Genomic DNA, 16866 nt, shown 5'->3' on the forward strand with positions numbered 1-16866 from the left:
TGATGAACGACTCTCTCAGTGAAGAACTTTCTCCTCACCTCGAGCCTAAACTTCCCCTGGCACAGCTTGAGACTGTGTCCCCTTGTTCTGGTGCTGGTTGCCTGGGAGAAGAGACTAACCCCTTCCTGGCTACAACCTCCTTTCAGGTAGTTGTAGAGGGCAATGAGGTCACCCCTGAGCCTCCTCTTCTCCAGGCTAAACAATCCCAGCTCCCTCAGCCTCTCCTCATAGGGCTTGTGCTCAAGGCCTCTCACCAGCCTTGTTGCCCTTCTCTGGACATGTTCAAGTGTCTCGATGTCCTTCCTAAACTGAGGGGCCCAGAACTGGACACAGTACTCAAGGTGAGGCCTAAGGGGTGCAGAGTACAGGGGCACAATGACCTCCCTGCTCCTGCTGGCCACACTATTCTTAATGCAGGCCAGGATGCCATCGGCCTTCTTGGTCACCTGGGCACACTGCTGGCTCATGTTTAGGTGGCTGTTGATCAGCACCCCCAAGTACCTCTCTGTTTGGCAGCTCTCCAGCCACTCTGACCCCAGCCTGTAGCTCTGCATGGGGTTGTTGTGGCCAAAGTGCAGCACCCGGCACTTGGACTTGTTGAATGCCTTCCCATTGGACTCCGCCCATTTGTTCAGTCAGTCGAGGTCCCTCTGCAGAGCCCTTCTACCCTCTAATCTTATAGTCCCTTTCAGTTTCTTCATGATTTACTACACACCTTACCATCCTTGTGATAGAACTATTTAAAATGCTTTGGTAACTCATTCAAATGGGAACCAAAATAGATGAAAATACATTTACATATACACATTTTAGTCTCTCTGACCTATTCCTAACTTGATTCATACCTATTTTTTTTCTCACCTATTCTCCACAACTTCCCTGTAGTTCCACCAATGTCTACTTTCTAACTTCTTTCTTGTAGTAATTTTGTTTCAGTTTGTACAAAACTTTCTTAGAAGCAACTAACTAATCTTGCAGAGTCCCAGTAAATCAAAAAGCAACTCTTCCCTGACAGACAAGACAGTAAGCCCACTTAAATATTGAGATTCAAAAGAAATTTCATTTGGCTGACCTCCTGTTTTTGTAACAATGTTGCTGTTATTTATTCTATTCCCCAATATCATTGCCTAACCAAAATATACAATCAGTGAACTAAACTTTTAAGAATGACAAATATGGTAACAGCTGATCAGGTATCTGGATGATCCAAGACACGAGCAAAGAAACATTTGACATCTAAAGAGGCAAGGAAAACCACATGCAACTGCAAATTTGTACTGTGAGGTAACCAAGCATTGCAGTGCATCTTTCCCAAGAAGTGAATCACCAACATTTCCATTTTGAACCATCACAGAGTGAGCATTCTTTCCAACGTTACTTACAAAAATCTTAGCTATATTGCTACACAGAAAGGTCTTAAAAATGCATTTTGCTGAAAATTCTGGCACAGATTTAGAAGTAGGGCTCAAAAGTCAATGCTTCATTAACTGAACGTTGTAAGTTGAGTCTTAGCCTGCTGCTATTCATACCATCCTGCCTCATGGCATTTTCAATAGGAAAAGTGCTGGCTAGACCAAAGTGTTACAGGGCTTGAAGTTCAGATGCTAGTATGGGAGGCTTCCTGTTCCAGGTGCTGGTCTTGGATATTGGCTCTCTTCCACTAAGAGAGCAGTGGGACAGGGAGGGATTGGGGTTAGTTTTCTGGCTTGGTCTTTTGGCTTGCTTGCTTCTGCATGCTGTTGCTTTGCACCATGCTTTTTCTGCAAACAAGCTAAGGTAATTACGTATTTTGTACTATGATTACCTGATCTTGCTCAATAAACTATTCTTATCTCACTCTTTTTGTCTCAATGCGGAGTTTTGTGTGTTGCTTTTCCCCCACTTCTGTGTTGAGGAAAAAAGACAGGGTAACCCCCTGGTTCAGTTTAACCTGTTGGTTTTGCTTTAAACCATTACACTGAACAAACTCACTTAAAACTGTAGTTGAATCAAAAAACCAAGATGATCATAAACAAACAGGTCATCGAAAGGACACTGCTAATAATCTGAAATATCCTGTCTTTAATTGCCAGCAAATTTCTTGATCTGGCCTATGTGAGACATAGCAATCTACCTCAAAACATTTTAATACAATTTAATACAATAGACAGTATTAGATTGGGTCTAAACAAATATAACATCAAAGTACATCAAAATGTTGGCATGTGGAGGACACATATATGCCTTCCATTCTTCCAGAAAACAAGACTTCCATTCAGATGTTTTTATGTGTCATCCAAAGGAGACAAGTGTAACAATAGTAAATGGAAAGATCCTACACAGAAGGCCTTGACATTAAGTTTCCAGATTTATACCTAAAAATTAAAAAATAATAATAAAACCAAACCAACAAAGAAAACCCACAAAACTCTTTTCACCTGAAATGTTCAAGCATTGCTGTACAGGCAGGGGTTCCGCTAAACACCTGTCACATAAAATTAGTGGGGCTTAAACATTTTTCTGTGTTTGCTGTTAAAAAAAAAAAACAAAACAAGATGACATTGACATTATGGTACACCTATTTGTCTAAAAATCAGAGAAACTCCTGTAAACAAATGTAGCAGTTTCAAAGCAAACTAAACTCAGCAAGATGGAAATCCTTTAACCAAAACCACTACATTTTCTTTCTCAAAGAAGTACTCTCAAATGCAGAACTTGGCTCATTGAGTGCTGACAGTGTCCAAAGGAAACAGTGATATGGGCTCTACTTTCCACTAGAAATAAGTGATGGCCACCACCTTTCCACCAATACTGCTTAGTTCTACCAAAAAATGAGAAGTCAAAGGGGGAGGCAAAGAGTGCAGACTAGAATTCAAAACCTTCAACTTACAGCTGAAATTTCTCAGCAATATTTACAAATGATTAACAGACAATTTAGAGTTTCAGAGGCTTGGGGGCTTTAATTAGCTGTAGTATTTTTAAAGGAACATCACTTTCACACAGTTCTGTTGAACTAGAAAATCACTGAGGCAGGAAAACTAAAAACATTCTGAATCAAAACTTTTAATACTGATTTGGCATCATACTATCTTCAGTTTAAAATCACCCAGAATAACAGTGGTAGCAGAAAATTTATGAAAGATTAAATACTTCAGGTATTTTTGGAGAATAGAATAGAACAGAACAGAATAGAATAGAATAGAATAGACCAGGTTAGAAGAGACCTTCAAGATCATTGCGTCCAACCTATCAACCAATCCAACCCACCTAAACAACTAAACCATGGCACAAAGCACCCCATCAAGTCTCCTCCACCACCTCCCTGGGCAGCACATTCCAATGGCCAGTCACTCTCTCTGTATAGAACTTCTTCCTAACCTCCAGCCTAAACCTCCCCTGGCACAGCCTGAGACTGTGTCCTCTTGTTCTGGTGTTGGCTGCCTGGGAGAAGAGACCAACCCCCACCTGTCTACAGCCTCCCTTCAGGTAGTTGTAGAGAGCAATAAGGTCACCCCTGAGCCTCCTCTCCGCCAGGCTAAGCAACCCCAGCTCCCTCAGTCTTTCCTCATAAGGCTTGTGTTCCAAACCCCTCACCAACTTTGTTGCCCTTCTCTGGATATGTTTCAGCAAGTCAACATCCTTCCTAAACTGAGGGGCCCAGAACTGGACACAGGACTCAAGGTGTGGCCTAACCAGTGCAGTGTTCAGGGGGAGAATGACCTCCCTGCTCCTGCTGGCCACACTGTTCCTGATACAGGCCAGGATGCCATTGGCCCTCTTGGCTGTCTGGGCACACTGTAGGCTCATGTTCAGCCTACCATCAATCAGTACCCCCAGGTCCCTCTCTGCCTGACCACTTTCCAGCCACTCTGACCCCAGCCTGTAGCACTGCATGGGGTTGCTGTGGCCGATGTGCAGAACCCGGCACTTGGATGTGTTAAATCTCATGCCGTTGGACTCTGCCCATCTGTCCAGCCTGTCGAGGTCCCTCTGCAGAGCCTCTCTACCCTCCAGCAGATCAACTCCTGCCCCCAGTTTGGTGTCATAGAACCAAAACCAATTTTATAATTCCACTGCAATTTAAAATTACTCTTACAAAGAACCTCTATGATTTTTACAACCATTAATATAATGTGATCTTGCACAGGATACAGATATCCCTGTACAGGAACTACGTATTTCAAGAAAGAAATTTGGTCAAGTCCAAAACCCTCCTCTAAAAACACATGCTGATAGGCTGACAGGTCTTCTATCCCTAAGTTTAAGATCATATGTACACACTGTCTATTCTGTATTCCTCTGAGGAGAAGTAAAGCATTGAAAAAAACCATATTCTATACTAAAAAGATGCATTGGCAGGCCTCAAAGTACTCTTTAAGTCTCATACTTGCCATTACAAAAACAAGGAGTAACTTAATAGTCAATGTACATAGCTATAAAAACAAAAGAGAGAAGTATATTCACCACTACACTGGTAGAATAGTGTCATTTTCCAATCACATATAACTGCATTTTAGGAGGAAACCTTTCATTATTCTTTCAGTCACTGAATATAAATCCATATATGAGCCCTATCCCTCTCTTCCCTGGCTGTCTTTGAAGGAAGTTTGAATACAATCAAATTCTTTGTAGATAGTTAAACAAAAGACCAAAAAAACCCCACCCACCTAATAGTAAACCACAAACAAACAAGAAATGAGCAAACATAAGCTGTTTTCAAAACAAACTATGGCACTTCTCCAGGTTAACTATCCTATCCTAATCAAAAGGTTCTTTTTTTTCATTTTCAATAACATTTCTGCCTCATGGGACTAGCTCACTATTCACAGTTACTACACCTGATGAATCTACCAGACTAAAAGCTACCAAAAATACAGACTTTAAAATGTCACATCTTTTTAATACTTAAAATGACAGACTAGCATTGATTGTGCTTTAATTAATGATACATAGTTCAACACAATATGCAGGGAAGGAGTTGGGAGCAGTTTCTAAAATGACAGTATCTTTATGCTATAGATGCATCACCTCAAAATAGCAATTTAATTCAAAGCAGTCCTGGGAAGAATTAATTCACTTACCCGTATCCAGCTGTTGGCCTTCAATTCCACAGGGTTCTGTGGCTCATTGCTATATAGACAATACAAGCACCACATCAGAGTCTTCTGACTTTCATCTGCAGGAAAAAAAAGCAAGGATACATTTAGAGAAAATTAACAAATAAAATCAAAACACAGACAGAATTACACACTATCCCCACCCACACATGAAACTAAAGCCCTAAATATCAGTCTCACTTCACAGTGCTTCTATTCTACCAGATTCACATCACAGACTTACTATTATTCACACATAGCTCTTGTGTAATAATCTTCTTTGCAGCAGTTTAAAAGGTATCAGAGTTCAAAATCTACACAATGTTTAGATGGTCTTAAGAAATATGTATGACTCTGATTAATTTACATATATAGTACTTGAAGCTATGATCAAGAAACTTTCAATTCAATATCTAAATTATATCATTAATATTTAAAAAACCACCATTGATAAAAATTTGCTACATTCTGCTCAAAGCTTGAACAACTAAGGAAGAGTCACTTCTGAAAAAGTTGTCTTTGTGAAGTATGAAATCCTTCATAACAAGAATGTAAAAGACTTCAGTAAGAATATATTAAGATCCTGCATGCCTCAGGGACATGGTATTTCCACAGACAGCAAAATAGCAGTCTAGGTGGAAAAAAATCCTGTTGTGATTGTCTGCTCAGGAATAGGTCAGATCAAGTTTTACGTAACTCTAACCCACTGTTGGAAATGAGTTGCCTTCTCCAAAAACCTAAGACACTGAACAATACTGTCTCTGCTCAGATGCACAGATATTACAGAAGAGTTGATTGTGTAGAACAAGCAGTTGAAGAGTCCTTAACTATTTCCCACAACTTTTACATAGGGGTTTTGGGGTTTTTTACTAATCTCTGGCACATACCAAGAATCTCTACAGTTAATTAAATCCCAGAACAAAACTGCATGATCATAATAAAAATTATGAAAACTGGATGTAGTATTGTAGGTCTGATAAAACTCAGAAAGCAATATTATTCTTGTGAAAAATAATACAAATTAGTAATACAATATGAGTTTAAAAAATGTATTAGGAGACAATCTGATAAACAAAGTCAACAAGTGATTTCTTTTGTTTTCTGTGTATTTGTTATCCAGGATGTAATAAACAGTATCATTTACAAGTGCTTTGTTGGCAAAGCCTGACACACACACACACACACACACACACAAAATAAATAAAAGCTCCATTAAGTAATGCCTGTATTTTCACCAGATGATCAAAGAAGTTAATCTTGATTTAAACCAGTATTCCTCAATAAATGGCCAACAAGCCTATAGGTCATTACTGGCCCCCCACTAGTATCTCTGCACAGAAATGGTTTCTAAAATGTGCATATTTAACTGACTACAGCCTGGGGAATTCTGACATTGTGTGCTTGGGGATTATTATTTCTTTAATTTAATATGGATTTGTGATTTGTGGATTTGGATTTACTCCCTATAACTACCTGAAGGGTGGTTGTAGTCAGGAAGGGGTTGTTCTCGTCTCCCAGGCAACCAGCACCAGAACAAGAGGACACAGTCCCAAGTTGCGCCAGGGGAAGTTTAGGCTTGAGGTGAGGAGAAAGTTCTTCAGGGAGAGAGCTGTTAGCTGTTGGAATGTGCTGCCCAGGGAGGTGGTGGAGTCACCATCCCTGGAGGTGTTCAAGAGGGGATTGGATGTGGCACTTGGCACCGTGGTTTAGTAGACTTGGGTGACAGGTTGGACTTGATGATATTTGAGGTCACTTCCGACCTTATTGATAAAATAAAATAAAATAAGGATATTGAAACAAGAGGAAGCACCTGGTATACAGCTCAGGAGAAATTCAGGGTATCCTTATCCTTTGCCTGTAACTACACTCAACTAACATTCAGACATCAGCACTAAGAGGTAACTTTATCTCTTTAAAAAACTCTTCACCAAAAATCTGATATAAAATTATGTGGGAGGGAAAATAAACAAATGCTATTTGATTTGTTTAAATGATTGCTATTTGCTTCTTCGAAATTAAGATTTAAATTATTATGAATTATTAGTACTAAAATACTGTCTGTTCCTAAAGCCTGTCTTTTCAGACCATTTTCAGTTATGACAGACACAAAGACAAGGAAAGAGGGGGAAATCACGTTCAAATTGTGTATCTCAAACACCATATGCATAATGAAGTGTTTCTCCTTTTGAGTCATTGTGCAGTTTATACTACATAACTACAGTGTGCCATTAGGATATTGTATTTGAGCTATAGTTTTCTTTTGAACTTAAAAAAAACAAACCAAACCAAAACACACCACAACAGAAGTGAGGTGAAAAAAATGCGTGTAATTTTTTAATTAGACCTGTGGATGGGAAGATTTCTCAATACTCAAGATGACTTGTTGCACACTATAAGGGAACTTACATATATAATTGCGTGTCATGAATGTTTATCAGTATAGTGAGAGCTAAAATGATGAAAATAAAGTTTAAATAAATTATATAGTGGCACACTCTTGCCAGCATAATGAGTATAAAGACATTTGTTTATAGACACATTCAAACTTCAGCCTACCTGAAACCAATTCACATTAGTGTCATAGCTATGCTAGCAGTTCCCATAAGAATAAGGGCCTTGTACAGCCTCACAGTTTTTCCGGTCAGAATTACTTTTCGTACACAATCAAAATCAAAAGTACCCTCCCATATACGTGTAGGAAAAGGGACCATTCATTCTTATTGCCATAGTAGTTGATGACACTCTCAGGACCGCTTTCAAGTTCACTTTTTTCTTTTCACAGCTGCTTTGAAACTGGCAATGGAAGATGAGAAGATCAAAAATAAGTGGGTACTAATCTTAAAATAATCATATGGCAGCAGCAAAAAATAATCACATCAAAAGACAGTCACCAAACTTACTGGTAGGCTTTTTCTTTCCATTTTTCTAGTGACCATGATCTCCATAGAAAACACGCTGTCATGGTAATCACTGCCCAAATGAATACCCAATTAATACATCCAGGGGAACAAAATTAGTAACTCAAAGATGGAAATTATATCCTCAAAAGAGGCTACTAACTATCTGCTGGACTTCTTAGGTAACTCAATGTTATAACCTTAGCTAAAGGAATGAAAATCTGATAAGAAATGTAAGACAGTTTGGAAGCAATCATGCAAAAAATAACTATATCAAACAAGCAAAAAAGTAAAACCCCAGACTTTTATGATTAATCACATTGCACTTCCTCCCTATCACCCATCAAGAATTAAAAGAAAAAAAAAAAAAGGGCAATGCTTTGCTAGTAACACAGTGTAGTCTCAGTCATCATATGATATAGTCAGTTTATAAATACCCTGTCATGACTGGGGCCAGTCACACACAATTACTAAAAAAAACTAATCTTGCAGCCAGAAATACTCTCTTTAGAACTTCTTGTGAAAATTTATTGAACTATATAAGAAAACACTGAATAGCTAAAACTGAACTTTCTGTGGAAATGAATACCTACCATGTGGTCACACACATACTGACACACAGGGCCAATGAGAAATTCTCCAGTATTTACATTAATAGTTTGGGATTCAAGACATTTGGGCTCAAAATTCAAACCTGGAGAATCCTACTGAGAAGATAATTCCCCAGCCCACAGGAAAAAACAATAGAATTCCTTAGCAAGACTGAATTACTCATGCATCCTTTGTGGTTTAGGACCACAAGTACAGATATGAGATTTTCTTCAGTCATACTTCCTTCATATTAGCATTCTAAATAAGGTTCACTTGGTCACCTCCTGCTCAGAAGTGTTTATGAGGAGATTATTTTCCCTTGGAGACTACATTTCCTGCACTGAATGGTCAGCCATATCAGCTTCCACCACCATGTAGATATTCATCTAAGGTGACAGGTATTGTGGTTTGGACATGATGAAGAAGTATGTTTTTCCTCTTCCATTTATAAATATATAAGACTGATCAAATTAGTTCCTTCTACTGCAAGGGTAGCCTGGTCTCAGACACATGCCTGAATGAGCTACCTATCCAAATGAAAAATTATGTGAAACCCACTTGAGAGTCAGCATCTACTACAGCCAGCACTATCTTGGAGAATATCTTCAGAACTACTGCCAAATAAAATTAAGATCTGCTGAGTCTAAAAATGCAATCAGACCAAAGACAACTCAGGTGGTTCTAAAGGGAGGAAGTGGTAGGAATGTATGAGCAGACATCTTCAGGTCTATCGATGTCAAAAAATCTCACTGACTCACCTCTAAGTATTAAAGTGAATGCTTTTGTGCAACTGGTATCTCTCTTATGAGCCACTTTAAAACCCAAAACCGCCCTGTCCATAAAGTTCCACTCTCTTGCAGACTTAGAACAACTAACTTGCAGAAGAAGTGCTTATCTTTGTGAGAAACAAGCCCACTGCTAAGTTTTAAATACAAACATTTTTTTATAACATAAAGGCAAACAGCACTGGGCACATAGCAGACTCGCTAGAGGCACGCTGTAACAACACGAGTTGAGCTTATATGGACGTCAAACATGCATATTCATAAATATCTCCACACACCCCTTCACATTTCCCAAGCACGCTCCCACCCTCCCCATTCCCAGTCCTGCCTGTTGTTGACCGCGGTCAGGGCCAGGATGATGGTTTGCACTCTTGATCTGGCCAGTTTCAGACATCTCGATGCCTCACCCTCCCTCCATTTCTCTCTCAATACACATCCTATACAACACAGACTACAACCAGACAATCAGCTTAAGGATCGAACCCCGCGGTCCCCAGCAACACCGGCACCACCAGCACCCACCCTCCCCTTGTGAAAGCCAAATATAACAATTTCTCACATCTTGCTTTAGAAAATACAGAGGGATCCTAAAGAAGAGGAAAAAAGTGTAGGAAACTAGGAACTGAGGTTCTTGAGAAAAGGAGTCAAAAGCAGAAAAAGACAGCTTTTAACTGTGATGAAAATAGAGATGAAGCTGCTTTCCATACCACCATCTATTATCAGCTCTCAAAAACTGACAGTCCAAAGGCTTGTATAATTTAGAGCTTAGACTGGCCACTGCTGTTAAGGACAACAAAAAATCCTTCTATAACTATACTAATAGCAAGAGGAGGGGCAAGGACAACCTCCACTCCTTGGTGGACACAGAAGGGAACATAGTAACAAAAGATGAGGAAAAGACAGAGGTACTTAACACCTTCTTTGCCTCAAATTTTAAGAGCAGGATAGGTTGTCTTCTGGACAACTGGCCTTCTGAGCTGGCAGATGGACTCAGGGAGCAGTATACTGTAATCCAGGAGGAAGAAGTTAGAGACTTGCTCAGCCACTTGGATCCCCACAAGTCCATAGGACCGGATGGGATCCATCCTAGGGTGCTGAGAGAGCTGGCAGATGAGCTGGCCAAGCTGCTCTCCATCATTTTACAGCAGTCCTGGCTCACTGGAGAGGTCCCAGATGACTGGAAGCTGGCCAACATGATGCCCATCCACAAGAAGGGCCTGAAGGAGAAGCCACATTCTTCTGCCAAATTTCTTTTCACAACTCTACTTCTCAACTACATATATAGAAACCCCCAGTAAGAAGCTTTTGGGTTTTCATACTTTTTTCCTATGTCACCATTTGCTTTTTGGCTTTTGATTCTATTTTCATTTTCAATAGTTTGCAAGACAGGGAAAGCACACATTAAGAATAAACTCAGTAAACACAAACACAATCATCACTTAGCAGAGCTTTATGCTAATAAAAAAAAAAATCTTACTAAGAATCAGAAAAAATAATTACACTAGCATATAGAATATTCTGATACATAACTGGAAGAAACTTCTGCTGAAAGCAGTGTGAAACACTAGATTCTGTACATTGAGATCCAAACTAAAAAGTAATCAGTGAAACAAGAAAATACAAAAAACTAACAGCAAATACATACATACATAGAATACATAGAATAAACCAATGTCACACAAACACTCACTGCTCCAAAAGCACATTTGAAACTTCTCAATGCTACGTATAGCTAACCTTTGCATGCCAACATTTTATTTAAGTAAAAAAGAATGTTGCAGTTTTATGGGAAAAAAAATTAAAAGCATATAACAAGTATTGCTTTCCTAATTCCTGTAGAATAAAGCTCATGGAACTGCTGCAGAAATATTAGACACTCTTACCATAACCTATAACAAAAGGATTCCAACAAAGTCTTCCTAGAAGCTGGCCAATTAAAGGGAACTGCTGGATTGCTACAACTGAATCCTGTTAAAACATAAAACCAAACAAATAGATAATAAACATACTGCACACCAAAAGTATATTAGGAGAATTGTTAATGACACCAAGTGTTGTAAATTAAATTCCTAGTGTGAAATGCTCTGGAAGTAAAACATCTACAGGCATGTAATAAAAGTAGAACTTCCTGAAATGTTATAATCTAAATAACTTAAGGATGTTATTTTCTCACCTAATATTAATTACAGTAGAAAAATCTGTTCATCTATCTCAAATCCAGTAATCATGAAGCAGTATTAGTAATCAAGAATTCATGGTAATCAAAGCACAATTAAACTATATTTAATGTAATGTCTGAGTTTCTGAAGAAATTACTACCTACTACGGCACAAAACTAAGTATCTTTCTGTTACTATTGTTTGCTTTCTTTAAATTAACTCACATAATTACTAGCCAGTAAAAAACTGCAATTTAACATTTAATCAAATAGAAAGCAGCTTCACCATAAAAGCACTAGACAATGTAGCTTATATACAATCCTGTGTAACCAGTTTCAATTTTCCATTTTTGTAGCTTTACTATCTAATAAATGAAGGCTTTTAAAAATGGTGCTGTGTTGAGATAACATGCAAGTAGTACGAATGATAACCATCTCCTGCTGATGTAATAAATTCCTTACATTTGTCTCACGTTTGGGGCTAGCCCTAGACTTTCTGGGGCCATGTTCACAAGGTCCATTTCAGGCCAAGCCTCAGGTTACTTGAAGTCACAACATTAAAAATAGATTTATTCCTGCTCCCCACCACCCCTTAAGAAAAAAAGCATATATGATGATGGGAGGAAACACCACTCCCCCAAAATCTTTTATTTAAAAGTTAAGTTCAGAAAAAAATAACAAATCTGCAGTCTTCAGATAGGAATATTTAAAAAGAAGTAAACCTCGTGCCATAACGCAGCACTTCTGATCTAATTACACTGCATATGGATGCTGAAAAAGCCATGCTCAGAAAAACATATACAGAATTAAACATACAGCAACTTCATTTAGTTTTTAGAAAAGCACTCTAGTGGGTGCAGACAGTAATTAAATTACTAACCAGAACAGCCAGCAGCATATGCCAATGATCTGACCATGCCGCTAGAATTCACTACATGTGCCAAACACTGGGCTTAACATGTCAACAGACTCTCTAAGATTTAAAGGATCAGTTACAGTTTTGCATGTTAAGGCCTTTAAATAATCCAATTTATGACCTGACAAGCAGAATCCAATTCTTGTTTATTTTAAAGTTTTTTTAAAGAGGCTAGATCATTGGCTGGGAAATTTCACGTGACAACAACCAATCAAGAAAGAAAAGCTCCTTTAGCAATAAATCAGAGGAACAGGAGGCACACTCCTGTTTGCATTACCTGTGACTATTTCTCCAATTTGCCTCTCTGATTCAGCAATACATTAGGTCAGTAACACAAACCTCTTTGCTAACTTCTGGTTTTGTCTAAACATGGTGCACATTGTTTCCAAGGCTTTCAGATTACTCTTTGTGGTAGTTTTAGGCTATACTTTTAAAATTTTCCACAGATCTTGAACAGAAAGTGTAAATAAATCACTACTGGGTGTAAAAAGGAAAATAATGATAGTTGTAAACAATCCCATAGGAGAGATAAGGAACTTCAACTAGTTGTACAAAACCAGTTTCTCTCTTCTCACTTCTTTGGTCCGGGAGACACTAACTTTGTCCTTCTGCTGGCTTCTGCTTGACCTTGGCTGCATTGTTTTGGCTAAGTTCTAATGTCTCTGCTCTTTCGCTTGCCCCTTTGTGTCCAATGGAGTAGGGAAGGAGTTGAAGTGGGAGAAGCCATTAGCAGCTCCCCTAGTCTTTGACCAGGGGGGTCCCTGTGCTGTTCATTAATTGTAAATGCCTGTAAATACTGTATATTTTGTACAGATTCATTGCACTTCATTGTATATTGTCGTTTTGCTTGTAAATACAGATTTCATTTGCTTCCAACTGAGCTGCTCTGCCAAAATTTTATGTTGGGGGGAATTTTCAACCTACCACAATCTTCCTTTTAAAGTCACTCACCATATGTTTTAAAGTTTCATAAATCTGATGCAGAAACTGCTGGAGCTGGGGCAAGTGAAGGTACACATCCTTCTGGGATTCCAGTGTGGTGGCTTGACCCCATTCAATAGCTTTATCCAACCAAAATTCAAAGTTCAGTTTGGGCACTGTAGTATCGTGTGCCATTCCACAATCCTGAAAAAGACATTTTAACTCCACATCAGGCAGCACTAAATGCTGGCTTCAAATCAAGAATGAAAACAGGAAGGATTTCTGCTAGCTTTATTTGTGTTCGCATGTGAAGTAGGCTGTGGAGGATGTCAGTGTTTACACATCATGATGGTACCAATTTTCTTCATATCAGTAAAAGGATAAAATTGTGACAAAGTAGTAATGGGGGCACAGTAATCAGTAAATTACCTTACCAGTTGAGTCTCAGAATTTTATTATCTGAATTTGTCATCACCAATATTTCTCTCAAAAATTAGAACATTGTGAGCATGCATTTTTTAGAATGCTTTGCGTGATGGGAAACAGAAAACACCAGTTCCAAGATTAAAATAAAGCTTAATGAAAGCTAAAAGTGTCAGGGCACTTTTCCTTATTGTAATTTCTACATTTGTAATTGATCATTAGTTTTAAGTGGAAAAAAAAAAAAAGAGTATTGTTCTTAAAGGAAACTAATAATCAGTAAATTTGCTGACGACACCAAGCTGGGGGCAGGAGTTGATCTGCCGGAGGGTAGAGAGGCTCTGCAGAGGGACCTCGACAGGCTGGACAGATGGGCAGAGTCCAACGGCATGAGATTTAACACATCCAAGTGCCAGGTTCTGCACATTGGCCACAACAACCCCATGCAGAGTTACAAGCTGGGGTCAGAGTGGCTGGAGAGCAGTCAGCCTGAGAGGGACCTGGGGGTGCTGGTTGATGGTAGACTGAACATGAGCCTGCAGTGTGCCCAGGCAGCTAAGAGGGCCAATGGCATCCTGGCCTGCATCAGGAACACTGTGGCCAGCAGGAGCAGGGAGGTCATTCTGCCCCTGTACACTGCACTGGTTAGGCTGCACCTCGAGTACTGTGTCCAGTTCTGGGCCCCTCAGTTTAGGAACTGGACTTGCTGGACTTGCTGGAACGAGTCCAGAAAAGAGCAACAAAGTTGGTGAGGGGTTTGGAACACAAGCCCTACAAGGAGAGGCTGAGGGAGCTGGGGTTGCTTAGCCTGGAGAAGAGGAGACTCAGGGGTGACCTTATTACTCTCTACAACTACCTGAAGGGAGGTTGTAGACAGACGGATGTTGGTCTTTTCTCCCAGGCGGCCAGTACCAGAACAAGAGGACACAGTCTCAGGCTGCGCCAGGGGAGGTTCAGGCTAGATGTTAGGAAAAAGTTCTATACAGAAAGAGTGATTGCCCATTGGAATGGGCTGCCTGGGGAGGTGGTGGAGTCGCCATCACTGGAGGTTTTCAGGAAGAGACTTGATGGGGTGCTTGGTGCCGTGGGTTAGTTGTTTGGGTGGTGTTTGATTGGTTGATGGGTTGGACGCGGTGATCTTGAAGGTCTCTTCCAACCTGGTTTATTCTATGTATTCTATGTAATAAGCTTGCTTTACACAGCTAACCCCTAAAATCACAGTATCACCAAGGTTGGAAGAGACCTCAAAGATCATCAAGTCCAACCTGTCACCACAGACCTCATGACTAGACCATGGCACCAAGTGCCACATCCAGTCCCCTCTTGAACACCCCCAGGGATGGTGACTCCACCACCTCCCTGGGCAGCCCATTCCAATGACAAATGACTTTCTCAGTGAAGAACGTTCTCCTCACCTCGAGCCTAAACTTCCTCTGGCGCAGCTTGAGACTGTGTCCCCTTGTTCTAGTGCTGGTTACTTGAGAGAAGCAACAGCCCCCCACATCATTTATATAGCATCCTAATCTGAGTCAGGTAAAAATCTGAAGATAATTAATAAACTTGATTAATTTATGCAATAACTAACTAAATAAATAAATACTCCATAATGAATCATGACTATTATTTTACTTTGGATCTTGTCCAGCAAAAAAATAACTACAGTAAAGCTGCTAGCTTCCCAGAGCCTTAAAAGTGTTCAAAGTAATTTCAGTAAAGACAATGTTTTTGTGTTATTACATTCCCATTTTGACCTGCGGAGGATGGTGTCAGTAGAACTCCTAATGATCTTCCACAGTGCCAAGATCTTTATCATCTTTTATGAGTATCAAAAAAAGGCTATGAGATTTCATCACTGTAGTTCACTGAAGTGATGCAGGTCAAACACCCAGGGCCATTTGCCATCAAACACTTACCATTACAGGGACAGAATAAAGACTTTATGAACAAATTAAAAGCAGGAAATTAACTTTTACAAATGAGCCTGTTTGATGTTCCCAGATAAAATTAATCCTCCAGAATAACTGAAAACCAAGTCCCCTAACAAAATGGCTTCTAAAACATTAAAAAAAAAGGGGAGGGGGAGAGGGGAGGAAGAACCACACAGTCCCAACATTTTGGAGCAGTCACATGAGTTGACTGCGCATTAACAGGATTCAAAGGAGGCAAATCATGCAGACTTACCTCCTATATCAGGTACTCGAAACTGCTATTCCAGTATGCAGAATAGCACAGTCATCACAGGGTGAGAATGGTCTTTTTCCAGAAGTCTGAAATTCCATCTGCAGAGTAAGAAATGTCTTTTATCTCCCTTCTTAACTACAGCAACAAAAACTGGGCTGCTGGTCCAGAAAGACTGCTCAGAAACATCTTAGGCAGACCAGAACCATTGCCTTATAGAACAAACAACCATCAGGTTGAGATGTTGTGGTGGGCTCAAATTTCCTCCCCAATATTAAATTTACCAGACCAGCTCAGCAAATGAAAGCTGTACTTACAGGCAAAACTACAATCTACAATAGAATGCAATGAATATGTACAAAATATGTATTTTTCAGTTACTTACAATTAACAAACAACACGAGAACCGCCCCTGGTCAAAAGACCAGGGAAGCTGTCTCTCTGCCCCCTTCCCCAAAAGGGAGAATGGAACAGAGAAAATTTGCTGCTAGACTTAACCAAAACTATGCAGCCAAGGTTAAGCAGAATCAGATTAGTATCCTCTCCAGAGCAACGAAGTCAGCAGAGAAGAGACAAGAAGCCCCAAATTGTTTTGGTACAACCAGCTTATGGTAGATATTCCTCCACTGGAATTGCTTAGCATTATCTTTATTTTCCTTTTTTACATCCAATAGTGATTTATTTACATTTTTCTACTTTTCTGCTCGATATCTGTCACAAAATTGTAAAGGCATAGCCTAAAACTACCACAGGTGTACAGTCATTTTTAAACACACACAACCCACCCACCCCACCAAAAAAAAACCAAAAAAAAAAAAAAACAACAACCAAAAAAAGCCACAACAACAACACAACACCAGAAAGGAGAACACCAGCACACATCATAAGAGAAATTAAATCTTAAAAGTACATCTATCTCTATGCC

General features: G+C 39.6%; 1 protein-coding gene across 1 annotated transcript in view; it reads right to left on the minus strand.

The window, feature by feature from the left end:
* FANCC (FA complementation group C) overlaps positions 1-13540 on the minus strand; it is a 66827-nt gene extending 53287 nt beyond the window's left edge. Inside the window, exons 1-3 of the mRNA XM_009898891.2 lie at positions 13374-13540; positions 11232-11316; positions 5061-5155 (exon numbers count right to left, since the gene is read on the minus strand). Of these exons, the coding sequence (XP_009897193.2) occupies positions 5061-5155; positions 11232-11316; positions 13374-13538 (345 nt within the window). The 5' untranslated portion in view covers positions 13539-13540. The remainder of the gene's footprint in view (positions 1-5060; positions 5156-11231; positions 11317-13373) is intronic.
* Positions 13541-16866: the final 3326 nt, after the last annotated feature.

The sequence above is a fragment of the Dryobates pubescens genome, chromosome Z, assembly GCF_014839835.1.
Source record: "Dryobates pubescens isolate bDryPub1 chromosome Z, bDryPub1.pri, whole genome shotgun sequence".
Classification (NCBI taxonomy): domain Eukaryota; kingdom Metazoa; phylum Chordata; class Aves; order Piciformes; family Picidae; genus Dryobates; species Dryobates pubescens.